This window comes from Fukomys damarensis, unplaced genomic scaffold (assembly GCF_012274545.1).
Source record: "Fukomys damarensis isolate Sample0158 unplaced genomic scaffold, DMR_v1.0_HiC HiC_scaffold_27, whole genome shotgun sequence".
Taxonomy (NCBI): domain Eukaryota; kingdom Metazoa; phylum Chordata; class Mammalia; order Rodentia; family Bathyergidae; genus Fukomys; species Fukomys damarensis.
The window spans coordinates 6,445,861-6,471,971 of record NW_022900939.1 but is presented as its reverse complement, the minus strand read 5'-3'; the positions used below and the strand labels follow the sequence as shown (position 1 = coordinate 6,471,971).

At 46.8% G+C, this 26,111-nt stretch overlaps 1 protein-coding gene across 1 annotated transcript in view; it reads right to left on the bottom strand.

Annotated features, from left to right (window-relative positions):
• Positions 1-471: 471 nt before the first annotated feature.
• The window catches only part of LOC117283538, an 89,760-nt gene continuing 64,120 nt past the window's right edge, over positions 472-26,111 (bottom strand). Inside the window, exon 4 of the mRNA XM_033756812.1 lies at positions 472-1,073. Within this exon, the coding sequence (XP_033612703.1) occupies positions 1,033-1,073 (41 nt within the window). The 3' untranslated portion in view covers positions 472-1,032. The remainder of the gene's footprint in view (positions 1,074-26,111) is intronic.

The following is a 26,111-nucleotide window of genomic DNA, read 5'->3' as shown; positions in this document are numbered from 1 at the left end:
TGTTTTTGAAGGTCAGAGAATTCCATAATAAATACATCTTTTATCACTAGGGAGGTGAAAAGAAAACAAAAACCCAAAGAGTATCCTGAATTTGAAAGAAGACAGGATTTCTCAGATAAGGGGGGGGGGCTGTCTTTGAGATGCAAATGTGAATTATCAAAGAGAGATATTGCAATATGATAAATTGAGAAATTGCCAAACGTACCACCATCCACTCCTTGATACATGATTGTGGACAATTGACTTCAGGTGCCTCCGCCTTCTTTGTCAAATGGGTATGAAAATAATAGGATCGTTGTTAGGATTAAGTGAAGCAACATGCATGGGTTTGGGTGAATCTAGTACTTAAAAAAGTAAATCACCTGGGCACAGCAGCACACTTGCAATCCCAAAACTTGGGAGGCTGAGGCAGGAGGGTTGCCACAAGTTTGAGGCCAACCTGGGCCACACAGTGAGTTGGAGGCCAGCCTGAGATACACAACAGGACCCTGTCTCGAAGGGAAAAAAAAAAAAAACAAGTCATCCATTTGGGACAATGCTCCTAGTGACAATAGGAAGGAGGCTGTGGAAATCTCAAGAATTCTTCCAGAAAAAAAGGAGGTTTTTGCCTGAGCACTGGGTCAGCAACACCAAGGGGCGCGATCACAGAGTCCACAACTCACACCAGCAAGGAGACTGGGTCCGCAGTCCGGGCCGCAGCAGGCAGAGTGCTGAGACACACAGCTGAGAAGACCGCGCGGTTCTGAGCAGAGAGCCACAGGGCTGTGCCTGGCATCCAAACAGGACCTGACCTGATTTGCTCAGAGTCCAGAGGAAGGCCGAAGAGTGATTGTTTGTTTCATGTGAGCCTGGGGAGAGGAGCGAGAGGAGAAAAGCCACCGCGTCGTGATCCCGGGGGTCGGAGTCGTAAAAGCCCTGTGCACCGAAGGAGGGGGAATCGTGGGGGACTCTGTCTGAAGCCCAGTGATGGCAGCCCTCCTGGACAGTTACTGACGACCTCCATTGTGTCCCTCCAGGCCTGGCCTCCCCTCGCTAGAACGAGACAGAGTCGTACACTCGAATCAGCCCGAACACTGCAAGAGAGAAGGAGATACTATTAAAGGCGAAAGGGAAGGAGGCAGGCTGTCTCTTAGATCCCACACGCGGCAGAGAAGTGTCCCTCTCTGGAGGGTGGCAGCAAGGAGCGTGCCCAAATGCGGCCTGCGACCTCATTCGTCACAGCTGGACTTTGGATTTCTCCTACTTCTTCTTCGTTACCTCAGTGTTGTAAACATCTTGTCACTGCTCTCGGGGTCTCTGAAAGGAGGCAATTTGGGTTTTCTTTCCTCGATTACCTGCAGGAGTTACATCAACATGTAAACTGCAGCAATGTATGGCTAGGTGTGGGGGGCACGCCTATCACCCCAGCACTCCAGGAGGCTGAGGCAGGAGGATCACAAGTCCCACCCTAATCTGGGCAACTTAGTGACTTAGAGAGACTCTGTCTCCCAATGAAAAAAGGGGATGGGAATGTAGCTCGGTGTGAAAGCCCTGGGTTCAGTCCCCAGTGCTGGTCCCCCGAATCCGCAGCACAATTATGGTGAATAAATACATGTTACACACACACACGAAAATGTGACTCACTGACCTGGCGTTGTTCTGTACATAAAGCATCTCTAATTCCTGGGTAAAGAGAATGAAATAACCAAACCAGCGGTGGCAAGTCTGTGGCCAATGGATTTCTCAGAGCCTGACCTGGCCTCGGAATCCTTCTCAACACAGTGCTTGGCCGGGCAGCAAGAGCAGTTGGGTGGAGCTCACCCGAGAGAGACAGATCTTGTTTGTCATACCTGGAGTCTGCTTTGACATCTTCTCACCTGCCCCTTCCACTTCTCCCAACACCCAGGGCAAAGAGCATCAGAGAGGCAAATATTCCGAGTTTCAGTCCTGTGTACTTAAGCCCTGCATAGGTAGCAATCGCTTGCCTATTTAGGGACCTGTTCTCATATTTCTGAGTTTATAACTGATTTATGACCTATAAATAGTCACATCAACCTCATTGCTGAATAATTCACATACGGAGGTCATGCTCTTTGGATAAAGCTGACACCCATTAGTGTTAAACTAGCCAGACATGTAAAACGGTGCTGGGACACAGGGGAGAACGGTACCCCAAGGTGATGGGAGAAGGAACAGAAGGCTTCTATTTTATTCCTTTTCTTCTTCTTCTTCTTCTTCTCCCCCGCCCCTCTGACAAGGTCTTGCTATATAGCCCAGACTGATCTTGAACTCATGATGACCCTCCTGCCTCAGCCTCCTAACTGCGAGGATTACAGGTGTACGGCACTATCCTGACATAGCCTCATTTTCTTCACCTCTAAAATGAGCTATTATTTCCCCACAGGTGGCAATTTCAGGAGCACTATTAAAATAATAGTGCTAAACAGAGGCCCACGCCTATGGAAGCTGAGACAGGAGTATCGCTTGAGCCTAGGAGCTCCAGACCAGCCTTGGCAACACAGCAAGATCCTTGTCTCAAAAAACAAGCCAACAAACAAACAAATATAATAAATGTTTTCAAGTTTCTCAGAAAAAGACTTTGGACTCCACATATCACTTCTGGAGACAGAGCACTCTTTGACGAAAGCAGAACTCTACCAGGGATAAATGGAAGTTGTTCATTTGTTTTACACGTGGGATGCAAATGAGCCCATTCTCACCAGCCAGCACTGGGAAGCTGGTGAGACCAGAGGGCCCGGTGCACTGTCCCCACCGGTAAAACGGCACGCCCTCCCAATCAGTCCCACAGGAAAATTGATGCCACGGAAGTTGGAAATCAGTGAGCATATTCAAAAGTGGTGCCGCATGCAGAAGAAAGGGAATTAATGTAATTTTTTATGTAAGACAACACTAGGACCAGGGATTTAGCTCAGTGGTTCTGCTACCTGCCTTGCAAGCTCAAGGTTCTGAGTTTGATCTCCGGTACAAAAAAAAACTTGAAAAAAAAACTTTCTCATGACAATATATACCACCAGGCACACGCCTGTGATCCCAGCACTTGGGAGGCTGAGGCAGGAGGATCACCATGAGCGAGGCCAGCCTGAACTGCATAGCAAGATCCTGTCTCAAAAAGAAAAAAGTTAACACTATGCCACTCTAGCATCTGGGTTGATGAATGAAATTAGAAGAGGAAGTGAGTGAGGGCCTTTGGGCTAAGAACTGAATTGACAGCTCTGAGGATATCGTGGAGGAGTAGGCACCTGAAGCAATATTATCTTCCCTCAATTTATGGATGGTGAGAACTTTAAAAAACAAATAATTTTTAATCAGGTGCGGTGGTACAAGCTGGCAATCCCAGCACTCAGGAGGCTGAGGCAGGAGGATCATCGTGAGTCCGAGGCCAGCCTGAGCTACGTTGTGAGTGAGTTCAAGGGAAGCTTGGGGTACATAATAAGACCCTGTCTCAAAAAAAGAAAACAAGCCCAACAAAAGACCCCAGGCATTTTCTAATAGCCACTTGAGGACATTTGCCTCTCGGAAGGTGGCCCATGTTACAAAATAAATAAATAAATAAAACGTGGTGTCAGGGCCGCTACATTTTATTTTATTACTAGCTCCTCAATTAGCATAAGCACAAACTTATTATTTTTCCAAGTACACTGTGTTGTTGCTGTTCATCTAATAGAAAAGAGAAACTCATTCCAATTCCAATCTGGATGAATATTATATTTCCTTCGATAAACGTCAGTGGGCTGATGGGAACAGACCCATTCCAAGCTGAAATACGCTTGAACCTAAGCTTTGTGACTAACTGTGCCTACAGACAGCTCATTTCATCCTGAATTCCCTTGCCTCGGCAACTTAGTCAAAACTGAAAAGATTACAGAGAAAGCTGACCTAGAGTAAGGTGGTATGAAACTGGCACTCAGTATTCTGCTTCTGTGACTCGGTGGAACCTAGGTCAATATACAAAAATGTCGTCTTAAAGAAAAATGTTTGGGGGCCGGGGATTTAGCTCAGTGGTTCCGCCACCTGCCTCGCAAGCTCATGGACTCAAGTTGGATCCCCGATACAAAAAAGAAAGAAAAATGTTTGGGCCTGAGTAATGGTAAATAACCAGAAAAAAAGAAAGCAAGTAAACAAATGAAACATGACAGCAGGTAATGTAAGTGGGCCCTAGTTCTGATTTTTTAAAAAGAGCTCTTAGGGACTAGAAGCTCAGTGGTAGAGCACTCACCTAGCACGTGCAAAGGCCCTGGGTTCAGTCCCCTGTCCTGGAAAAAAGAAAGAAGAAAAAAAAAAAGCAAACCCTTAAAAAGGTGAGCTTGAGCCAGGCATGGTTCTGCACGCCTGTAATCCCAGCACATGTGAGGCCCAGGCAGGAAGATCACAAGTCCAAGACCAGCCCGGAATACACAGTAAGTTCAAGGCTAGCCTAAACCACAAAGTGAGGCCTTGTCCCAAAAACAAACAAACCAAAAAGGTGGGCTGAGACCTAACATACTATACATTAAAGGGGTTTTTGTTTTGTTTGGTTTGGTTTGGGTACCGGGGATCGAACTCAGGGCCCATGCACTTGCGAGGCAGGCGCTGTACTGCTGAGCTATATCCCCAGCCCTTATCTTTATTTTTATCAAACACAATTTCAGAGGAATTTTATCCTCCTCCCTGGTTGAATTTCAATTGGAAACAGCTCCCAAAGCTTTAGATCTATAATGTTCTGCCTTCTCAGGTACACGGCGCTTTTTGACACACCTGGGCGTGTTAAGTTTCTGTGATCTGGGATCTACCTTTCCATTCTTCTTGTTCTGCTGTTCAGCTGAAGAAGCTGCTGGCTTCCGAGTTTTCACCTCTCGGTGTCTCTGTCTTGTCACTCCAGGACTTAAAGCAAGGGTCCCTCCAATATTTCCAATGAATATTTTCCCTTCCATGAAGACTTTCTGTTAATTATTAACAGGAAAAATAACAACTTCCATTTACTAGGTATTCTGGGCCAGATACTTAAAATTTTATAGGTAAGAAAAGTGAGGGGCGGGCAGAGAGGTTAGGTAAATCGCCTAAGGTCACATAAATAGTAAATGGTAAAACTGGGACTCCTGCCCATGGCTACTTAGGTTCAGGTTCCATTTTCTACTGGGAACTCCCCTGGGCCCTGTAGAAGGAAAGAGAAGAGGAACCAGGCAAGGCTTGGAGGAGGCAGGCTGGTCCTGATACCCAGGGCTCAGTCAGTCTCCACCCTGTGAGGAAGAAGCCTGGAAAGAGGAAAAGTGTGGGGGCTGGAAGCCCTTGGAACAGCTACGGGAGAAAGAAAAGAAGTTTTGAAGAAATGGAGTTAGGCAGTCAACTAAACTAGGGAGGTGGTCTTCAACAAAGTTCAACTGCTTTGTATTACAGGTCTTCTCAGAGCCTTGAAATCACAAAGATGTGATGGGAATCTCCTTGCTTTTTTTTTTTTTTTTTTTTTTGTCTCTTTTGACACTGGGAACCAAACTCAGGACCTTGCTCTTGCAAGGCAGGCACAGCGCCACTGAACTACATCCCAGCCCATGATGGGAATCTGTAAGAAGCCTTTTCCGGTTTGTTTTAATTCTATACTCCCATTTGATTTTTTCTTTCTGAGACAAGTTCTCTCTATGTAGTTGCTGGCCTCAAACTCACCAGTGATGCTCCTGCCTGGACCTCCCCAGGGCTAGGATGGCCCATTCTTATGGCATGTGTGACAGGCCTGCTGTCGCCGGAGGCACTGGTCTGGTGGCTCTCGGAGGAAAAGGGGGCTCACCCCGGCCCAGTCACGGTGACACATTTGCTGGTTTGTAGTACCTCCAGAGCGGCCTCTCTTCTCCATTTCTTTCTCCCTAAAAGAAGACTTCCCCTCTTCACAAATGTCACAGGACAAAGCTCTACAGAGTGATTTCCAGCATTCATCCAAGTGAAAAGTTCAGCTCCCAACAGGACCCGGCAACATGCACAGAGCAAACCAAGCAAGACCTGTAGGGTGAGACATTATTTATCGTCTCAGGGTGGCTGGTCCTGGTCGCCTCCCTGGCTCTCTCAGAGGAGACTTAAATGTGCAGGTTCCTCCCCAGGCCACCAGAAGGCTCGCACTGGCGAAGAGGGACCCAGAGGCCGCCCACCAAAAGGCCGGCACTCACAAGGAGGGACCCAGAGGCCGCCCACTTATCCAGCAAGGAAGTCGCTGTCCCTGCTTAGCCTCTGTCGTCCTCGCTGTCAGAGGCCAGCCGAGCCCAAGCAGGGGGAAATTAAACAGGGGATCCGCTTTTTATTTTCATGTAAAAAGCACTTGCCCTCAGGTTATAAATGTTATTGCATTCGTGTAGCACTTTACTGCTGCCCTCAGCATCGCAGGATCCCAGTGGCGGTACTTTTATAACCTTTGATCAATAGCTTATTTCTATCGCCTTCGGTCCCGGCTGCCCATCTGTTCTGTGTAATGCGGAGCCGGCTGCAGGCTTGCCATCCCCACGCGTGGTGAACGGAAACAGCGCTAGTAGCACGTAATGTGTGTGTGCACACGGGCGTGAGGGTGTGCACTGAGTGAGGGACATGGGATTTTTAAACGAGCAGTGGCAAAAATGGGTGCCTTGTTTGGGAAACTACCACAAAACTGCAAGTTTTCTCTCTAGTCTTTCTTTTCTCTTTTTCGTCTCTCTCTGAAACAAGGAGAAAGGAGACGCAAAACCCCCCTCCCCCTGTACCCAGGACCTTCACATTGATCTACATCTTCAGCCTTTTTTATTTTTTACTTTGCGGCAGGGTCTGGTTGAGTCATTAGGTTGTCCAGGCCAGTCTGGAACTTTTGATCCTCCTGCCTCAGCCTCCCATAGTGCCAGGATTACAGGCGTGTGCCACCATGCCCAGCTGCCATTCTCTTTTAAGTTTTTGTTTTCATTTTCCACATATTGGGAGGGGAAGGGAAAGATGGGATGGGAAGTCCTACATTTGGGAAGAGGAAGGGTAGTCTGTCTTGTACATCATCTGTTTTCCTAGGCTGAGCCTGGCACAAAGTAGGTGCTCAGCAAAGACCTGTTGACAGGGGAAGACAGAGCCCCAGAGCAGTCCTCAGAGCTGCCTGAGCAAAGAGCCAAGGACAAAGGCTCTGCGACTTGGGCAGCCATGGGCGCCACCAACAGCTTCTGCCTTCGGCCTTATTTAAGGCTAGGCTCCCTTGGAAGCAAGGAGAAATAAGGTCACCGAGTGCACATGGTTTTCCCAGAGCACAATCTGCCGAGAAACCACCTAGAGGACAAAGCCTCTGCCCACCCCCACCTCAGGGGCCAGTGTGAGCCCTGGAGGAGGACCCCAAGACTCCCACACTCCGCAGCTCCGCAAGAGGCCTCAGCTCGCGGGAAGGCAGCCAGGCCTGCCCTTGCGGGAACCTGCGTCCTTGAGACTCAGCCAAACCTCTCCCGGCTTGGCGACGGGTGTTGAGGTGACATTCTTCTCCCTGCCACTCAGCATCTTTTACACAGCCCTCCTCCTCCACCTTGGGGAGAATACGCCTGAACTCACCGCAGACTGGAAGCTGAAAATGCCCCCTTTCGAAACCTCTTGGCCTGCAAAAACCAAAAATGGGATGGGGCGCCTGCGAGCTCAGCCAGACCAAGATCTTCCGCTACCCTGGGGTAGAAACCCGGCAGTCTGTGGAGGTAGGGAGTGGGGACCCGGCCGGAAGGGACGCAGTGGGTTTCGGGAGTGCTGTGGCTGAGGCCCAGACAGCGGTGCGAAATCAGGGTCCTGGCCCCCAATGGGTCCGTGGCCAGGGTGAGACGCTGCTCCTGGGCCTGGCCGGGGGTTGCCAGCCTTGGGGCCATGGAGGGAGTGGAGCAGGCAGCTGGCAGGAGCAGGCCCCCTTGGCTCCAGACCACACCGCCTGTAGTGCACCATGAATTAATATTTTTAATAAATCCTGTAATTATCTTGTGAACAGAACATTTTTGTGGCACTCTATTTTTCGGCTTTCAAAGCATTAATTTGTTCAATATAAACATTAAAAATATACCATCGTTTTGATAAGCTTGCTTCTTTATTTCCTAATGGCCCAGGAGCCTCATGAAGTAGAACAGAGCTCTGAGGCCCCTGGGAAGAGGTGTGTTCAGCCCTGTGCCACCCACAGGGCCACTGCCCGGCCAGGTCCCAAGCCCCAGAGAGACACCATGGCCAACTCTGTCAGCTGTGCCACTGCAAGCCCTCAGGGGTTGAGCTTTGTACTATTTTTTTAAGACAGGGCCTTGCTATGCAGTTAGTTCAGGCCGGCCTCGAACTCACTCTGTAGCCCAGGCTGGCCTCGAACTCGCGGTGATCCTCCTGCCTCAGCCTCCCCAGTGCTGGAATCACAGGCATGCGCCATCACGCCCGGCTTGCCAGGCCTCCGTTGGACAAAGGAGAAATGGGGTCCTTTGGGCTGCTCAGACTCCCACAGTGTGGTCGCCACACCACCCTCCTTCTGGGCACATCCTTCAGAGCGGCCAACCGCAGCTACCGCCTATGTCCCCACCTGAGAGTGCAGCGCGGCTCTCCCAGGGGAGCCGCGACCCTGACATTCCCAGCCTTCCCACTCCGCTCCGTTGCTTTTTTTCCTTGGTCCTCATAGTTTTTCTTCGTAATTTTCTGTTTTACCAATGGGAGAACAAAAGAACCTGCCAAGAATACATGCCAGGGTTTGCACTGAACACATCCTGTAGCCTTTTCAGGACCCTAGCCGACCTCCAAGAGGGCTTGGTTTTCTCTCTCTCTCTCTCTCCCTCTCATCAAACCCCATAGAGCTCTACATCCATTTTCTGAGACAAGGCCTCTCTAAATTGTCCGGGTGGGACTCAAACTTGTGATCCTGCTGCCTCAGCTTCCCTCCATGCTGGGGATCAAATCCAGGGTCTCACACGTGCTTTGTCACTGAGCTACATCCCCAGCCTCCTTTTCTATTTTTTTATTTGTTTTTTGTGTTTTTGGTACTGGGGATTGAACTCGGGACCTTGCACTTGCGAGGCAGGCAGCGGAATCACTAAGCTAAATCCCCAGCCCCCTATTTTTTTTCTTTTGAGATGAGGTCTTGCTAAGTTGCCTAGGCTGTCCTCAAACTTGCAATCCTCCTGCCTCAGCCTCCGCAGAGACTAAGATTACAGGCACATGCTACTATGCTGAGCCCCAACCCTTTCCTTTTTTTTTTCAAAATGGAATATTATTTATCCATAAAGAAGAACAAAATGTTGACATTTGAAACAAAATGGATGGATCTGGAGATCGCCATATTGAATAAAATTAACCAGACACAGAAAGATACACGTCACATGTTCTTTCTAATGTGTGGAATTTTAAAAAGATGACAAGAAAGTTGAAGGGAAGCTGAGCACGGTGATCCATGCTTGTAATTTCAGCACTCTGGGAGGCTGAAGCAGGAAGATTTCGAGTTCAAGCCCAGCCTGGGTAATTTAGCAACTTAGCAGGACCCTGTCTCAAAATTAAAAGGGAGGATATAGTGCAGTGTGAAAGCTCTGGACTTAATCCTCAGTACCTCGCCCCCAAAAAAGAGAGATCCTGCCCTTGGACAAGAGGAAGGGAATAAGAGGGAGGGAGAGGTGGTGTGTGAAAGAGTTTAATAGAGGAGATGGATATAATTAAAGTATATTATAGACATTGAAATCTCCCACCAAAATGTGAAACTAGGACAGGGAGGGGGATAGAAATGATCCAAGTATGTATGAATTTGCCGAAATAAAATCCACTCATCTGTGTAACCAATATACACTAATTTTAAAAAGTATTTTTTTTTAATTTTAAAAATTCATTAAACTTTGTTTTAATGGGTCTCAAAATTCTGTGACAGATTTTTGGTCAAGTTGTTTCCATTAAAAAGTGTTGATTTATTGCTGGGCATTGTGGCCCATAACTATAATCCCAGCACATGGGAGGCTGAGGCAGGAGTAGCGTCAGGAGTTTGAGGCCAGACTGGACTATGCAGTGAGATCCTGTCTCAAAAAAACAAAACAAAACAAAAAGTATTGATTTTAGAAGCTAATGGCTTAAAATTGGCGCGCGCGCGCACGCGCACACACACACACACACACACACACACACACACACACACACACAAATGGTCCACAGAACATTCTCCTGTCCTTCTGAAGGTTTTATGATGCACTATTATCATTAAACAGTCTTTCAGTATTAAACGGCCAATTAGGAGAAATGGTTTTGAGACCCGACATCCACCACTGAGGAAGACCAGGGTGGCAGGTGTTAGGAATAACATCCATTCAGCTTCTGAGCTTTGGGGCAGACTTAGCAGCCTTGCCAGCTCCAGCAGCCTTCTCGTCCGCTGTTTTGATGACACCCACAGCAACTGTGTGTCTCAAACCGAGAAGAGCGAAACGACCCAGAGGTGGAGACTCAGAGAAGCTCTCCACACGCGGGCTTGCCCGGAACCCTGTCAACCACCGCAGCAACACAGATTTCAAGAATTTGGGGCCCTCTTCCGGCTTCTTACCACTCTGGCCATCTAACTTTCCTTTCAGCTCAGCAGACTACGCGATGTGAGCCGTGTGACAGTCCGGTCCGGCACCGCACAGCCAGCCCCGCTCTGGCCCGGAGGGTTCGGGATAATCGCTGCTCCCCTTGCTGGGTCGTCTGTGCTGTCACCGGCACCGCTGCCACTGTGGACATCTTTGACAGGCACGTCCTTGACGTTGAAGCCCACAGTGTCCCCGGGAAGAGCTTCACCCAAAGCCTCACGGTGCGTTTCATCAGAGTTACTTCAGTGGTGACCCTGACCGCGGCGAAGAGGACCGCCGGGCCGGGTTTGGGAACACCAGGCTCCACTTGGCCCACAGGTACCAGTACCACCAGTTTTAGAGACGTCCTGGAGGGGCAGCACAAAGGCTTGTGAGTTGGGCGAGTGGTGGCAGGATGCAGTCCAAAAGCTTCAAGCAGTGTGGCCCCACCGGCGCCGCCACCTTCATGAGTGACCTTCCATCCGCGTTAGCACTTGGCTGTAGCGCGGTGTCGCCATTTCGACCAGAAATTGGCACAGAAGCTACTGTCAGGGTTGTGGCCGATTTCCTTAACGTAGGCGTTGACTTCCTGAACAGTTTCCTCATATCTCTTCCGGCCGAAGAGCGGCTCCGTGGAATCCATTTGTTAACACCAACAATGACTTGTTTCACACCAGTGTGCCAGCCAGAAGGGCTTGCTCTCAGGTCGGCCCATCCTTGGCGACACCGGCTTGGAATTCCCCAACAATCTGGACGGCACAGTCAGCCTGAGATGCGCCTGTGGTCGTGTCTGTGACAAAGTCCCTGTGTCCTGAGGCGGCTGTGATAGTCACACAATACTTGCTGGTCTCCAATTTCCTCGGCTTTCAGTGTATCCAAGACCCAGGTGCTAGAAGGAATCTTCGCTGGCTCAGCAGCCACCTCCTCAAACTCTTCGGTGGTTCTCTTGTCAGGGTCACCAAAGCTTCAGATCAGATGGCCGAGCCCACGTGTCCAAGGACGAAGATCTTGATGTGAATCTTCTGTTTCTTCTCCGTGTTGGCTTTGATTTAGGGCGTGGTTTTCACGACACCTGTGCTCTTGTGGCCAACCCATTGCAAAAAAAAGAAAAGTAAAAATTTTTATAGGAGCAATAGAATATCTTATTTATCTATTTATTTTGGGGTACCGGGGATCGAACTCGGGTCCTTGCACTTGCGAAGCAGGCAGCAGAATCACTGAGCTAAATATAATATCTTTTTTAGAAAAGGGTTTTTAAGCAATGAAGCACGGCCAAGAAAAACAAGACCCATTCAAATTCCCACCACACCTCCCCACAACTCCCAAGATACAGCAACCGTGAATGCCTTCGTGTATGACTTTCCAGGTAATTTTCAATAAAATTAACTCCACCATCAAAAGAATAACCCTGCTGTAACACGGACTTACCTCTCATTTTTAAACCTAGCGTTGGAACTGTATGTTTCTGTTTGCATTATTGTATACTATCCAACTGGAACCAACTTTGTTTTTTTCTGATGTGTAACACATGCAATCGATACAGAGAAATAAGGGTCCCTCGTAATTTTCCTTCCTGAAGATAACCACTGTTATTTTAAAAGATCTTTCAAGTTCTTAGGTATACATAAACACACACATTTCCAGAGACAGAATCCTGACATAGGTGTGCTATGACTCACTTCTTTCTTTTATCATTGGATGATGAATACATTTCCACATGAATACATATACTGTATGATCATCTTTCTTAAGGGCTTCATGGAATTCTATTCTATGAATGAATATATCCTCATGTGTATAACCAACCACTTATCTTTGGAAGTGGTTTCCACTCTTCTACCACGTAAAAACTGCACTAAATGTCATTGCCTATACATTTTTGTCACATCTGTGATTACTTCTTTAGAAAAAAAAGTCCCTAAAAGGGAAATGGCAGAGAAAAAAATAGGATTCACCTTTAAAAATTTTGCATCATATGAATAGAGGGCTCTGTAAAAATTGTACCAACTTACATTTCACAGACACCTAAGAGATAAACTAATTTCCACACCACTTCAGCAGTGGGCATCATTTTTCTTATCTTTGCCAGTAACAGAGCTGAAAAATGATATTTCATTGCGGTGTTACCCTGTGTCTTTGATGATTAGTGAGCCTGAGGTATGTCTTTATATCTATAAATGCCATTTGACTTTAACTTCTGAGTTACCTACTTAGGTTCTTTGCCTGTTTTATTAAAGTATTCTTTTTGTTTGATCACTTTATAAATTAGGGCTATCAACTTTGACATCGTTGTTCAAATTTTTTTTCACTTAGATCATTACATTTTTTGCCAATGAAATGAATTTTATTTTTATATATTTGTGTCAGCTGAGATAACAGAAAGTCAAGTTAACAGGGTTCAACCCATAAAATATCAACACCTTAATTAACCTGAAATCTGGAGGTAGGTGGTGCCAGGATTAGTTTGCTGATACTCAGTTAACATCAGCCTCCTTGTGTCTCTCTTTCTCTCTTTTTTGGAGTCGGGGTCTCCCTGTGTAGTTCAGGCTGGCCTTGAACTCACTATGTAGCTCAGACTGGTCTTGAACTCTCTGAAATCCTCCTGCCTCAGCCTCCTGAGTGTGATACCACACCCGATCTCTTCGTGTCTTCCAGACTGACCATTCACTGTGTGTGGAGTGCCTCCCTTTGTAAGACACAAAGCTGCTACATTCCCAAGTAATATATTGTACTCCATTTAGGAAGAATGAGGACAAAAAATTAAAAGGACATGTACAAATTTTTTTTTTAATCTTACAAATCTATTCTTTTCATCAGGAAGGAAAATTTTTCCCAGAAGGCCCTAGCAGATTGCACTTACATCTCGCTGGCAATGAGTGAGTGGTACCTGCCAAAGTAGTGATGCCTGTCAATCATTTCTGTGTGTTTGTTTGTTTTGATTGTTTTTTTAGACAAAATCTCACTATGTAGCCCAGGCTGGCCTCAAACTCTCAGTGATTCTCCTGCCTCAGCCTCCTGACTGCTGGGATTATAGGTGTGCGCCACCATGCCTAGCTGTCCTCCACAGTCTTTTAAAATGTACTCCGCTATTGTCTTCTTGAACTTCCTGGGTTTGTTTTGTTAATTTCCAAATCTTTATAAACTACCTGGAATTTATTTGGGGGTGTGGTTTCAGTTAACTTTCCTTTTCCCCTAAAGATATTCAGTGATACTGATAACTTTTATGATATAATCAATACTTTTCCCTACCAGCTTGAAATACTGTCTTCATTACAAACCAAATTCTCCTATATTCATGAGTCTATCTGCATTGATCTGTCTTTTCCTGCACCGGGAATGTGATGTTTTAATCACTACAGTTTTATATCAGGTAGAAGGAGTCTTTCTTTTTTCATTATTTTCTTGGCAATCCTGTTTGTTTATTCTAGATAAACATTAGAATTAGTTTAAGCAGCCTCCCCCTGCAAAAAATGTACTCTCTTGGCATTTTGATTAGACTTACATTAAAATTACAGATTGATTTTAGAAACCTTCACACCTTTACCAATATTTAGTCTTCCTTTCGAGGACCATGGAATGCATCACCCCATTTTTCAAGTCTTTTATGTCCTTTAACAAGGTTTTATTGTTTCTTCATAAATACCTTATGTGTTTTGTTAAGTTTATTTGCAAATATTTTATTTTTATGCCAACTGTGAATAAGGGCTTCATAGCAATGAGGAACTCTGGAAAGACCATTTTTTTGATTTCTTAAAATATACTTTGTTTGGTTATGATTATTTTATTTGTCTGAGTAGCCTGTATTTTCTCAGCCAATTTTGGCTCTCCTGTTGGAGTGGTCTCTACTCTAGCTCCTTCTTCCTCTTTCTCCTCCTCCTCTTCCTCTTCTTCTTCTTTTTTTTTTTTTCTGGTACAAGAAATCGAACTCAGGACTTTGTGCTTTCGAGGCAGGCATGATGCCACTGAGCTAAATCCCCAGCATGGTTGGCTTTGATTCTTTTAAAGAATGGTGTGATTGTATTTGCTAATACTTTGTCATTTATTCCCAAGAAAGTTTGGGCTGTAGTATTTTATTTTATTTATTTTGTACCGGGGATCGAACTTGGGACCTTGTGTTTGCAGGGCAACTGGCAGAACCACTGAGCTAAATCCCCGGCCCTTTATTTTTAAAGGACTTTCATAATATTGCTTGCAAAGTCAGAAAGCAAATTAAGGAAGTTTTGGTCTTCACTATGGCACCAAATTATCCAATACAGCAGGCTCTAACCATGTGTGGTCTGTGAGCACTGAAATGTGGCCGTGAAGAACTAAATTTTATTTACTTTTGATTTTCTTACATTTAATTTTTTCTTGTCTGTTTGTCTTTTGAGACAAGATCTTCTATGTAGTTCAGACTGGCCTTGAACTCACTATGTAACCCAGCCTAGTGTCAAACTTGCGGCAATCCTCCTGCCTCAGCCACCTCAGTGCTGGGATTACAAGCATGTACTACTACGCCCAGTTTAATTTTTAAAAATGATGTTCAATTCCGTTACTGGAAAACCTTCACACGTGTTTGGGAAATGGGAATCTACTTTTCAGCTATAAATGTTATAAAATCCAAGTCTGCAAAGATAAATATTTCTATAAAAATGTATTGAGTTGAGATATCCTGTAAGTGTAAAATACACATAGAAGTTGGAAGACTTATTGTGAAATAAGAACATGAAATGTCCTATTAGTAATTTTTATATTGAGTACATGATGAAATGATAACATTTTAGATATGTTGGATAAAATAAAATATATTATTAAAATTAATTTATCTATTCTTACATTTTTAATATGACTGTTAGATTTTAAATGATATATGAGGCTCATGTTGTACAGAATTCTATTGGAAACTGTTGCTCTAGATTTTTAAATAATAGCAATCATTTTAACCAGTCGTGGTGACACAGATCTATAATCCCAACACTCAAGAGGCTGAGGCAGGAGGATCGCTGTGAGTTTAAAGCCTGCCAGGCTACATAGTGAGTTCGGGGCCAGCCTGGACTAGAGAGACCCTGTTGCAAAACCAAAATGGAACAAAATGAAATAACAATTATCTGATCCTCAACATTTGCTAGAACTTTACACCCCCCCAGTACTGGGGATTGAACCTAGAGCTTTTGTACTGAGCTACATGACAAGCCGTTATTTATTTTTATTTTGGACAAGGTTCTTGCTAAGTCACTAAATTGCCCAGGCAGGGTTTGCATTTTCCATCTTTCTGCCTCAAGCTCCCAGAATGCTGGAATTACGGGTGTATACCACCACACCTGATTTACACTCTGTTTTTTTGAGACATGGTGTCACTATTCAGTTCAGCCTGATCTTGAACTCACTGCGTAGCCCAGGCTGGCCTTGAACTTGCTGCAATCTTCCTGCCTCAGTCTCCTGAGTGCTGAGATAACAGGCATGTGCCACCATGCTTGGCTCACACTTATTGTTTATAACATTGTTCTATCAAATGCATACACTGTATAGCCCATTTTGAATATTTAAGCTATTTCTCTCTCTCTCTCTCTCTCTCTCTCTCTCTCTCTCTCCTTTTTCCTTCCTGTTTTTTGATAACTTTAAGCAATTCTGTGTTTCATAGGCAGCTTGTGGCTATGTCTCTGTGCAGGAGAAGGACATGATCAGTTTGGCCTTTGAAAATCATTTCGCTGTGCTACAGAGAATGTGCCGGGCCAGGGGCATGGACTCAGGGTGAGGTGAGGCCCTCCAGAGATAGACACAGTCCACAGGACATGGACTCCCAGGGATACCAGACCATGGCAGGAGGCCATCACCATGGTTACGTCCAGGTTCTTCTGGGGAACCAGAGCTGGGCAGGAGGGACAAGGCAGCCACAGGAAAGATTCTCTTGGGGGATAAGCTCTCAAGTTCAGCTCTTGAGACGTGGAGCAGATAGGCCTGGAGAGGGAGAGGCTAGGATGGACGTGCAACTTGGGAGCCTCGGTGCACGGATGGCTTGTGGGGCCTCAGTGGGCCCAGCAGGGCGGTGCAGACAGAGAGGTCCGGGAGTTTAGAGGAGGAGCCTGCGCAGCAGCACCCTCGAACTCTAGGGGGAAAGGAGCAGCTGGTGCTGGAGCTGGAGCTGACTGAGAGTGGCCGGAAGCCGAAGCTACACCAAGATTGTGGGCTGTCGCAGCAGCCAAGGAAGGCTCTGTGCTGGGGACGGTGGCAACAACTGCCGAGGTGAAATGAGAGAAGACTCGAGAGCGCCCAGGCTCCAATCACACTAAGAATTCGGGAAGTGCAAACAGGCTCAGGGGCGCCAGCGATCACCTCCCAAAGGGCAAAGATGTTCAGGATTAACAAGAGCCAGCGTGGGCAGGGATGGGGAAAGGGCTCCTCTCGCATCCTGCTGGTGGCAATACAACCGCAACAGCTTTTTGGGTTGTCTCGGCAGCATGCGTCAGAGCACAAACTATGGGGTGGGGATTTAGCTCAGGGGCGCTGCGCCTGCCTTGTCAGCGCCAGGTCCAGAGTTTGATCTCCAGTACCAAACAAAAACAAAAACAAAAACACAAACTACAGACACTCTTTAACCCAGCTGTCTCTTGTAGGTCCTGTGTGTGCAAGAGCGTGCAATTGTGTAAAACAGGAAAACTGCTAGCTACACAAGTGTCCTTTGGTTGAAAGAAAACTATGGTACATAGTATTAAATAGTGGATAGAAGTTTACAGGGTGATGTAAACTTATATGCACTTTGATTTTTTTAAGATAGGGTCTCAGTGTGTAGTGCAGGCTGGCCTGGAACTCACAGCCATCCTCCTGCCTCTGCTTCCCAAGTGCTGGGATTACAGGGGTGCACCACCACCCCTGGCAATTTATTATATAGGCTTGAATGTAAAGCTCTCCAGACACTGTGAAGTGAAAAAAAAAATCAATACATTTAAGAAAATCCTACTGGCGCACTTTTTTTTTTTTCTTTTCTTTTCTTTTTTGGTACTGGGGATGGAACTCAGGACCTTGTGCTTGCAAAGCAGGTGGCAGAACCACTGAGCTAAATCCCCAGCCTTGGTGCACTTTTGTTGGTTTGTTTGTTTGTTTTGTAGTTTTTTGGCTGGTTTTGAACTCACTATGTAGCTCAGGCTCACCTCAAACTTGCAACAATCCTCCTGCTTCAGCCTCCCAAGTGCTGGAATTACAGGCGTGTACACAGTTAAAAAGCTATATAGTCGCATATTTAGACTTACATGTTTATAAATCCATAGAAAAATGTCAGGAAGTTTATCTAGCAAACTGCTAATGACTTAACCTAGAAAGTAGATTAGGGTGAGCATGGGCACAAAAAGACTTATTTTTAATCTGGGTACTTTGGAATGGTTTGCATTTTTAAAACAAAAAGTTATTGATGAATTGTCCAGGTTTTCGTCAAAATCAAGGGAACTTACAACAAAGAGAATGTAAGAGAGTATGTTGCTTCATGTTGTATATAACTCAAATAGAAGGTGGTCCCAGGTAAAAGATCTGAGATGGCAAAAGAAACAATGAGCAAAAGAATCTGGTTTATGTGTGAGTAAATTTAAATAAATCATGAACAAATCAACAATGATAGTACATACATTGTAAGGAAAGTAGGACAGAACTTTCTAAGATTTTATCCCACACACACCTTCCTGAGAAGTTGTTTCATGTCACCCTCCCACCAGCAATATGTAAGTTTCAGTGGCTCCATATTCTTCCGTTTGTTGCTGTTATTTTTCAAAAATTTCTGAATAATTCTGGAATATCATTTTGCTTTAAATTTGCATTTCCCTGTGTCTCAAAGCATTGAATCTTTTAATTTTCCTGTATATCTTTTCTTTTTTTTTTTTTTTTTTTTTTTTTTTTGGTACTGGGGATCGAACTCCGGTACTTGGGCTTACGAGGCATTGTTTGTCATTCTTATTTCTTCTTTGGTAAGTTGTCTGTTTCGATTTTAAATGTGTCTATCTGTCTGAGACAGGATCTTGCTGTGTAATTCTGGCTGGCTGTGAACTCACCCCAGGCTCGCCTTAGACGTATGGCGATCCTCCTGCCTCAGCCTTCAAAGTGATGAGATCACATGTATGCACCACTATGCCCAGCTTTCTTCCACTTTTTTAACACGTTTTATCCCCCTGCCCTTTTTCTTGTACAGGGGCTCAAACTCTGGGCCTTGTGCGTGTGAGGCGGGCGGTGGAAGCACTGAGCTAAATCCCTGGCCCCTAACCCATTTTCTTTTTTTTTTCTCATTGAGTTTATTGGTGCATTTTAGGTACATAGTACAGTTACATTCATCATTGGGATCTTGTACCTCTACGTGACAGGTCTTGGTTCTCATTTTTCCCCTTGTCCCTGCCCTCCCTTCACCCTTTCTCCCCTCCCCTTTTGCAAACACTTTATTTCCATTTCTTCATTTTCCCATAGTTTTCCCCTTATTCCCTTTCCCCTACCCTTCCCACTTTCCCTACACCTTTAGCCCCTTTCTCCCTATTCCTATCCCATTTTTAAAATATGTTTTTATTTTACTGTCCATGGGACTCAGAAACAGAGGGATTGAAAGAACAGGGGCATAGCTTGCCTAGCATGCATGAGGCTCTGGGTTCAAGATTCAGCACTGCTAAAAAACCCTTTAGGTAGGGTGGAAAGATTGCAAATTTGGTGTCAGGAAATCACAGGGAGAGTGTAGCAGCACCATGATTTTGTGGAGTCTTTTCTTGGCTGTTCAATGGTAATATTCATGGGGTGCTGTGAGGATTAAACAAGATTATATTGCATGTCTTTGGTGATGGGTTGTTGTCTGGTTTTGATCCCCCCATCAGGGATTGAACTCTGGACCTTACACTTGCCAGGCAGGCACAGCACCTCTGAGCTACATCCTGGCCCCTGATATCTATTTTTGAGAAAAGGTCTCTCTATATAATTCAAGTTGTCCTTGAACTCACTATGTACCCCAGGCTGGCCTCAAACTCACTGCGAATCTCCTGCCTCAGCCTCCTGAGGGCTGAGATTACCGGTGTGCACCACCCTGGACAGCTGTGTTGCACTTCAGATCACAGTTAGGTGATCGCTAACACCATCAGGACCCCGGCTCCCGAGCCCAGATGCTCGCTGATCGTCCTACACCTTAAAACGACCTCCTCGGGCGCCCGTTCCAGGCAGCCAGGCCTTGCCCAACACCTGGCCCACACCACAGAGCAGCTTCACCCCTCAGCCTGCCCTGCCGGCGAGCGGTGCCAGGAAGGCGCTCAAGGCTGGCAGGCGAGCGTGTCCCGACCCATCACGGTGTCTCCCGGGTGCAGCAGGCGTGCATGGTCACGTGCGCCTCCGATTTACACAGGTGCCCTCTGTCCCTTCCTAGGAACCTGTTTTCCTCTCTCCCCCTCTCCCCGTCTTCCTATCAGCCGGTCCTGTCTGCTCCCTCCCGTGGTGGCAGCCTCCCTGTTATGTCTCCCAGAGATACTTGTGTTTATTGCAAGCTGCTTGAAAACCTAGAAGGAAGCTTAACAGTGAGATCGTGCTGTGTGAAAGGGGCGCCGAGGGCTTCCTCTTTAACTCTGGATCACATTCCAGAGGGAGCTTCCTTTTCTGCTCCTTCTAAAGTCAAAAGCTGAAGGGAGGCAACTCCCGGCCCACCTCGGGGACAGGTCGCGCTGGCCTGCGTGCGCTCGGTCCGGGCAAGAAGGCAGCACGTGCCACCTCCCCGGGCTCAGCCTCCGACTCCTCCCTCTGGACCCTGACGAACAGGATGATGTTTGGGACGTGAAAAGGACCGGTGTATGTACTGCCTCATGATGACAGGAGTCACAGTGACGGCAGCTTTCACGGGGCCCACCTGGAACCCAGAGGGCGGCCCTGCACGGTGCCTTTGGCCATCTCCGGCCCTGTCACATACGCAAAAGATCACCTCGGTCCTCTCAGCCTCTCCTCCTTTCTTCTTTTTTACTATTTTTGTTTTGTTTTGTTTTGTTTTGTTTTGTTTGTGAGACAAGGTCTTGCTATGCAGTTCAAGTTCGACTTGAACTCACTAGGTAGTTTAGATTGGCCTGGGACTCACGGCGATCCTCCTGCCTCAGCCTCCCAGGTGCTGGGATTACAGGCGTGAGCACCACCACGCCTGGCTCACTTGCTTTCTTGCTTGCTTCTTGCTTCAGTGCTGGCGATGGAATCCAGGACTTCGCACATGCTGGGTAGATGCTGCAGCACAGCACCGTCCCCTGGCCTCTCCACAGTTCCTGGAGGGGGTCCCTCTCACTCCACACCCAGTGTCACATTATAATGACAATGAGCGCGTATTGTTTTAAAAATGGAGACTTGGGCCGGGGGTTCAGCTCGGTCGTTCTGGCGCCTGCCTCGCAAGCACAAGGACCTAAGTTCAATCCCCGGTACCAAACAAACAAACATAAAAATGGAGATTGTCCCATCGTGGAGGGACAAGAGCAGGCTTTCTGTGGCACTCCTGGCCTTCGCCTTGATAGCTACTCAGTTGGAGAGCATTTGTATTTGTCACAGTGTTTGGCAGCATCGACCCACTGGCAGAGAATACACAACTTCACCAAACTTCGATCTTTGACAAACTTTGGATCTATGGGCCACAGGTATTTGGAATTGCATAAGCCAAGCAAATGGGCCACAAAAGCTGGAGGAAAATGGCAGCCTTTGTTGGGTAGAAATGAAACTATCTTGTTCTATGTGTCCTCAGTTACCCTTGATTATTATTACTTTTTAACCATCTGCATTAATTCTCTATTGCTGTCTGACAAGTTATCACAAACATAGTGGCTTCAACAACACCCATTTATTATCTCACAGCTCCCATGGGGTGAAGTCTGGGCCCTACTTAGCTTGGTCCTTAGCTTAGAGACACACAAGTCTGAAATGCAGAGGCGGGAAAGGCCAGGGTCTCATCTGAGACTCAGGTCCTCTTCCAGGAATGCATGGCTGCTGGAAGGCTCCATTTCCATGGGAACCTATGAAATTGTGCTCCTTCCAGACCAGCAAGGTCTTCTCTGATCTCAGGCAAGGTCTCAGCCTTCTTCAGAGGATTCCCCTGCTTAGACCAGGCCCACCCAGGATAGCCTTCCATTTAAATCACTCAAAACCAGCCAATTAGGAACTTGAAGTACATTTGCAAAAAAAATTCTCTATTGCTACGTACTGTCATTTGTCAAAGGAGTGAAAGCTATCGTAGGCACATAACCCCTGCATACTGGTAGGGAGGAGACTAGCCGAGTACAGTGTGAGGTCACCTTAGAATTCTGCCTTCCACACCAATCGTGTTGCACTGAGCTAGCGTAAGAAAATTAGAAAAGAGAGGTAAGTGAAAAGAATAATAAATTAGGCAATTAGATATCCTCCCGCCTACAGATAATCTTTCTTAGCTCGTTGATTTAGCCTTCTATACTTTTTCTTTGTGGGTGTTATGATTTCTATCTAGACGTCCCTCCAAAGTCTCATGCACTCATAGGTGGGGCTTTTCAGAGCTACCTGGATCCAGGGCCTGTGATACTGAGGTTAAGGGTGTGTGGGGCCAAACACTCACCCAGGGTGCCAGCGGCACCAATCAATAGGCTTGTGGTCTGGCTAGAAGATAAGGGGAGAGGGGAAGGCAGGCTGCCGCCGCTTTGCTAGCTCCTGCCTGCCCTGCCGTGAACTGTTTCTCCTCTGCAACGCCCCTCCACCATGCAGCCCTGCCGTGAAGCCAGCCAGCTAGGAACTGAAAGCTCTACACACTGAGCTGAATAAACCTTTCCTCCTTTAACTTTAGTGTTGGGTATTTTGTCTCAGCAACAGGAAAAGTAACTAAGACAATGGGTTTTGCTTTGTTCTTGCAGTGTTGAGACTTGAACCTAGGGCCTCACGGCTGTTGGGCAAATGCTCTAGTCCTGAGCCACCTCCCTAACCCTATATTTATATTTTAAATAGGAACTGTTCTATTTTATGGACAATGATGTGAAAATATGCATAAATGCCTACTATACTTACTTTACAAGTCGTAGTACAGTTCCATTTATGAAGCTACTGTAATTTATTTAGACGGTCCACTATTTGGGGGAAGAGGAGGTGAAATGAACTTGTTTATTTTCAGTACTGGGAATTGAACTTAGGACCTTCTGCTTGTAAGGCAGGCATGATGCCACTGAGCTAAATCCCTGGCCCATTTATTGTGAAGTTTTAGGCGGACAGAAAAATTGTGACTATAACACGGAGTCCCATACACCTCACCCCGTCTCCCCTGACTACCCGTCTGTATTAGTATTGTACATTCATTATCATTAGTGCTCTTATATTGATATTATCAATCCGAACAAGCTCCACACCTCATTCACATTTCCCTAGTTTTTACTTAACGTCCTTGTTTTGTCCCGGAATCCCACCACATGACATTCAGTCACTGTGCGTCCTTAGGTTTCTCTCGACTGTGCCAGTTTTTCAGTCTCTCCTCGTTTCTGATGACCTTGACAGTTTTGAAGGGCAGCCTCCGTTGAGATTGGTCTGGTGCTGTCCTCGTGACTGGCCTGGGGTTGTTTCTGGAGGGAGGCCACAGAGGAAGACAGTCTTGTCACCCCAGTGAACAGAGAGTGCACCAATGCAGCGTGTAACGAGGAGGCTCATTTCGACGTCGATGCTGCAGTTGGAGATAGCACTGGCCCTGCTTCTCCACTGTAAAGTTCCTCTTCTTCCCCCTTTGAAGCTTCACGGTTTGGAAAGAAGCCCCTAGGTACAACCCACTCCTAAGCTGGAGAGGTATGCTCCCCCTGCCTTTTTTTTTTTTTTTTTGGAGACAGAGTCTTACTATGCAGTTCAGGCTGGTCTTGAACTCACAGAGATCCTCCTGCCTCAGCCTCCAAAGTGTTGGGATGACAGACATGTGCTTAGGAGTCTATTAAATTTTGACACTTGGATTGTTTTCAGGTCTTTTTCCCCATTATTTCTAAACAAAGCCACAATGAGCATCCTTGAGAACCCCCAAAATGGGTATATTTATCTGATAATTTCATGTGAGTTCTTAAAGCGCAGAAATTGGAACTTTAACGGCTCTTGAGAAGATTTGAACCAAACCTCTCTCCGTCTAGCAAGTCGGTTTGCTTTGAGGGCTGAGATTAATGGGATGGGTGGAAATGGGTAATGAACTCTCTCCATAACCTATATGCATATAAATGAGACTTCGCAAGGGTGGGCATACAAACACATCACTGACCAGATCAAGTACCCATGAAAAATCAGAGCCACCAGGGGCTCACCCGTGGCTGCTAGAGATACAGTGGTACAGCCACTTCCGAAAGCAGTCTGGCAGTTTCTAAAGATAAATATAGGCTTTCCATATAACTGGCAATTCCGGCCCCAGATATTTATTCAAGACAAATAAAACATATCCACCGAAACACTGGTATATTCAGGGTGGCCTTATTTGTAACGGCCCCAAATGAGGACCACCAAAAATGTCCACCAACAAGTGAACAGACGAACAGACTGTGGTACCTCCGGATGATGGAATACTACTCAGCAGTGAAAACGAAGAGGGAGGAACTCTTACTAGGTGCTGTAACATGACAGGGTCTCAAACTGCTGTGCTGAGAGGAAGAAGCCAGACATGAAAGCGTACACTCGATCTGATGCCATTTGTATGAGACTCTACAACTCATCGATAGGGACAGAAAGCAAACCAGTGCCTGTGGTCGGGAGAGCCTTGCAAGAGAATGTGGGTTTATGCAAGGTCCTTTGGACTGTGCACTTTACATGGGTGCCTCTTAACATATGTAAGTTAAAGCTCAATAAAGTTGACTGAAAGAAAACAACAGGCCAGGCATGGTGGTACATGCCTATAATTTTATGCCCCAGGGCTCAACAGCACCTGGCACTCCATGGACCCGTGACAGACTTGTGTAGGGACAGACATGCTAATGCTCCCGAAGTCCCTAGGACCCCAAGATGCATGCCACTTGCGCTCCCAGCAGCACATTTCACAGCCCACTATGGCTTCTCTAGAGGGTTCCCCAGTTAGTCCTGGATTCCCCACTTAGTCCCTCCAGGGGGGCTGCCCCGCGGGGCACCTGGACCAGCTGACCTCAGCAGCGCCCCCTGCTGCCGACTCTGAGCGGTGTCCCTGAGGGCTGGGCCTGGACTTCAGTCTCTTGGGCCCTGGTGTTCCCACAGAGCCTGGGACAGCGCTGCTTTGGTCCATTCCAGCCAGGGAGGGTTCCAGAGCAAAGCTGCCTGAGTGTCAACATGGCACGACCCTGTCCCTGCACCCTTACAGGACAAACAGACACGTCTGCGGGACACCTCCAGCCTTGGGGCTGCTGGGCACAGTGAGGCCTGCACTCTGGGTCTCCAACAGCATCCTCTCTGATCTCAAGGTCCTGCTCTTCCCTGCCCTTCCCTTCCTCCCTTTCCCCTCCCTCCTCCTCCTCTGTTTCTCTCTCTCTCCCATCTCTCTCTTCCTCTCTCCCTTTCTTTTTGAGACAGGGTCTCACTCTGTAACCCAGGCTGACCTTGAACTTGATGCCATACTCCTGCCTACCTCAGCCTGAGCTACATCTCCATCTTTTTAACATTATGATGATGATTATTTTTAATTTTGAGACAGGGTCTCTCTAAATTGTTAAGCTGCCCAGGCTGAGGTCAGTCTCGACACCTTCCCGCCTCGGCCTCCCAGGGTGCTGGAATTACAGGCGTGCACCGCTGCGCCTAGCTGGGGGATAAAATGTGGGACCACGACCACATATGTAGTCAGCCCAGCCCTGACTGAAATGTCGGTATGCGGTGCACACCCGTATTGCTAAATTTTTCTCCCGGAAGTTTTCTAGGTTGCCTATTTAAGGAAAGGGAGAAAATGGTATGTGCTTTAAGAGTGCTTCAAAGAGTGTAAAACTAAAAGTAAATGGGGGTGGGGGTGTTGCCTTTTCCAAAGGCCGCCTGGCAAGGGATGGTTCCAGTCCATTTCTCACTCAAGGGAGGCCTCGGACCCCAGCACTGCCCGCTCTCAGCGCTGTGCACTTTGGACGACTTTCTCGGCACCCCATGTACTGCGGCTCTCTCATCGACACTGTGGGCCTCTCTCCAACGCTCCGCTCAGCGCGCCTCGTACGTGGCGTGGTTGTTTTACTGCACAAAGTCAGCCGTCTCTGGGGCTCAGCAGCAGCCCGGGGTGACGGCCACTGACACAAGTCACAGCTGCTTCCGTACAGCACTTGCGGCAGCCCCTAAGGTGTCCAGTGGCCCAGGTGCTCTGTGCAGGTCCGGGTTAACTGGACTTTAAAAGCCCCCAAATAAGTATGCGCTTTTAAACTGCACATAAGAAACGTTTATTATGTGTATATGTGTACATTTTTTTCTCCTAGGAAGGAATGAGGAGTTTTCCATACTCTCCTAAGCAAAAGCAGCTGAACAGTTAGCTCAAAAATCTCAAAGAGGAAGCTGGGCGTGGTTGGTGCAATACTATAACCCCAGCACTCAGGAGGCTGAGGCAGGACGACTGCCGCAAGTTTGGGGTAGAGAATTCAAGATTAACCTAAACAAAGGCCAGGGATTTAGCTCAGGGGCACAGCACCTACCTCACAAGCAAAAGGTTCTGAGTTCAATCGCCAGTACCAAAAAAAAAAAAAAAAAAAAAAAAAAAAAAATACCGCG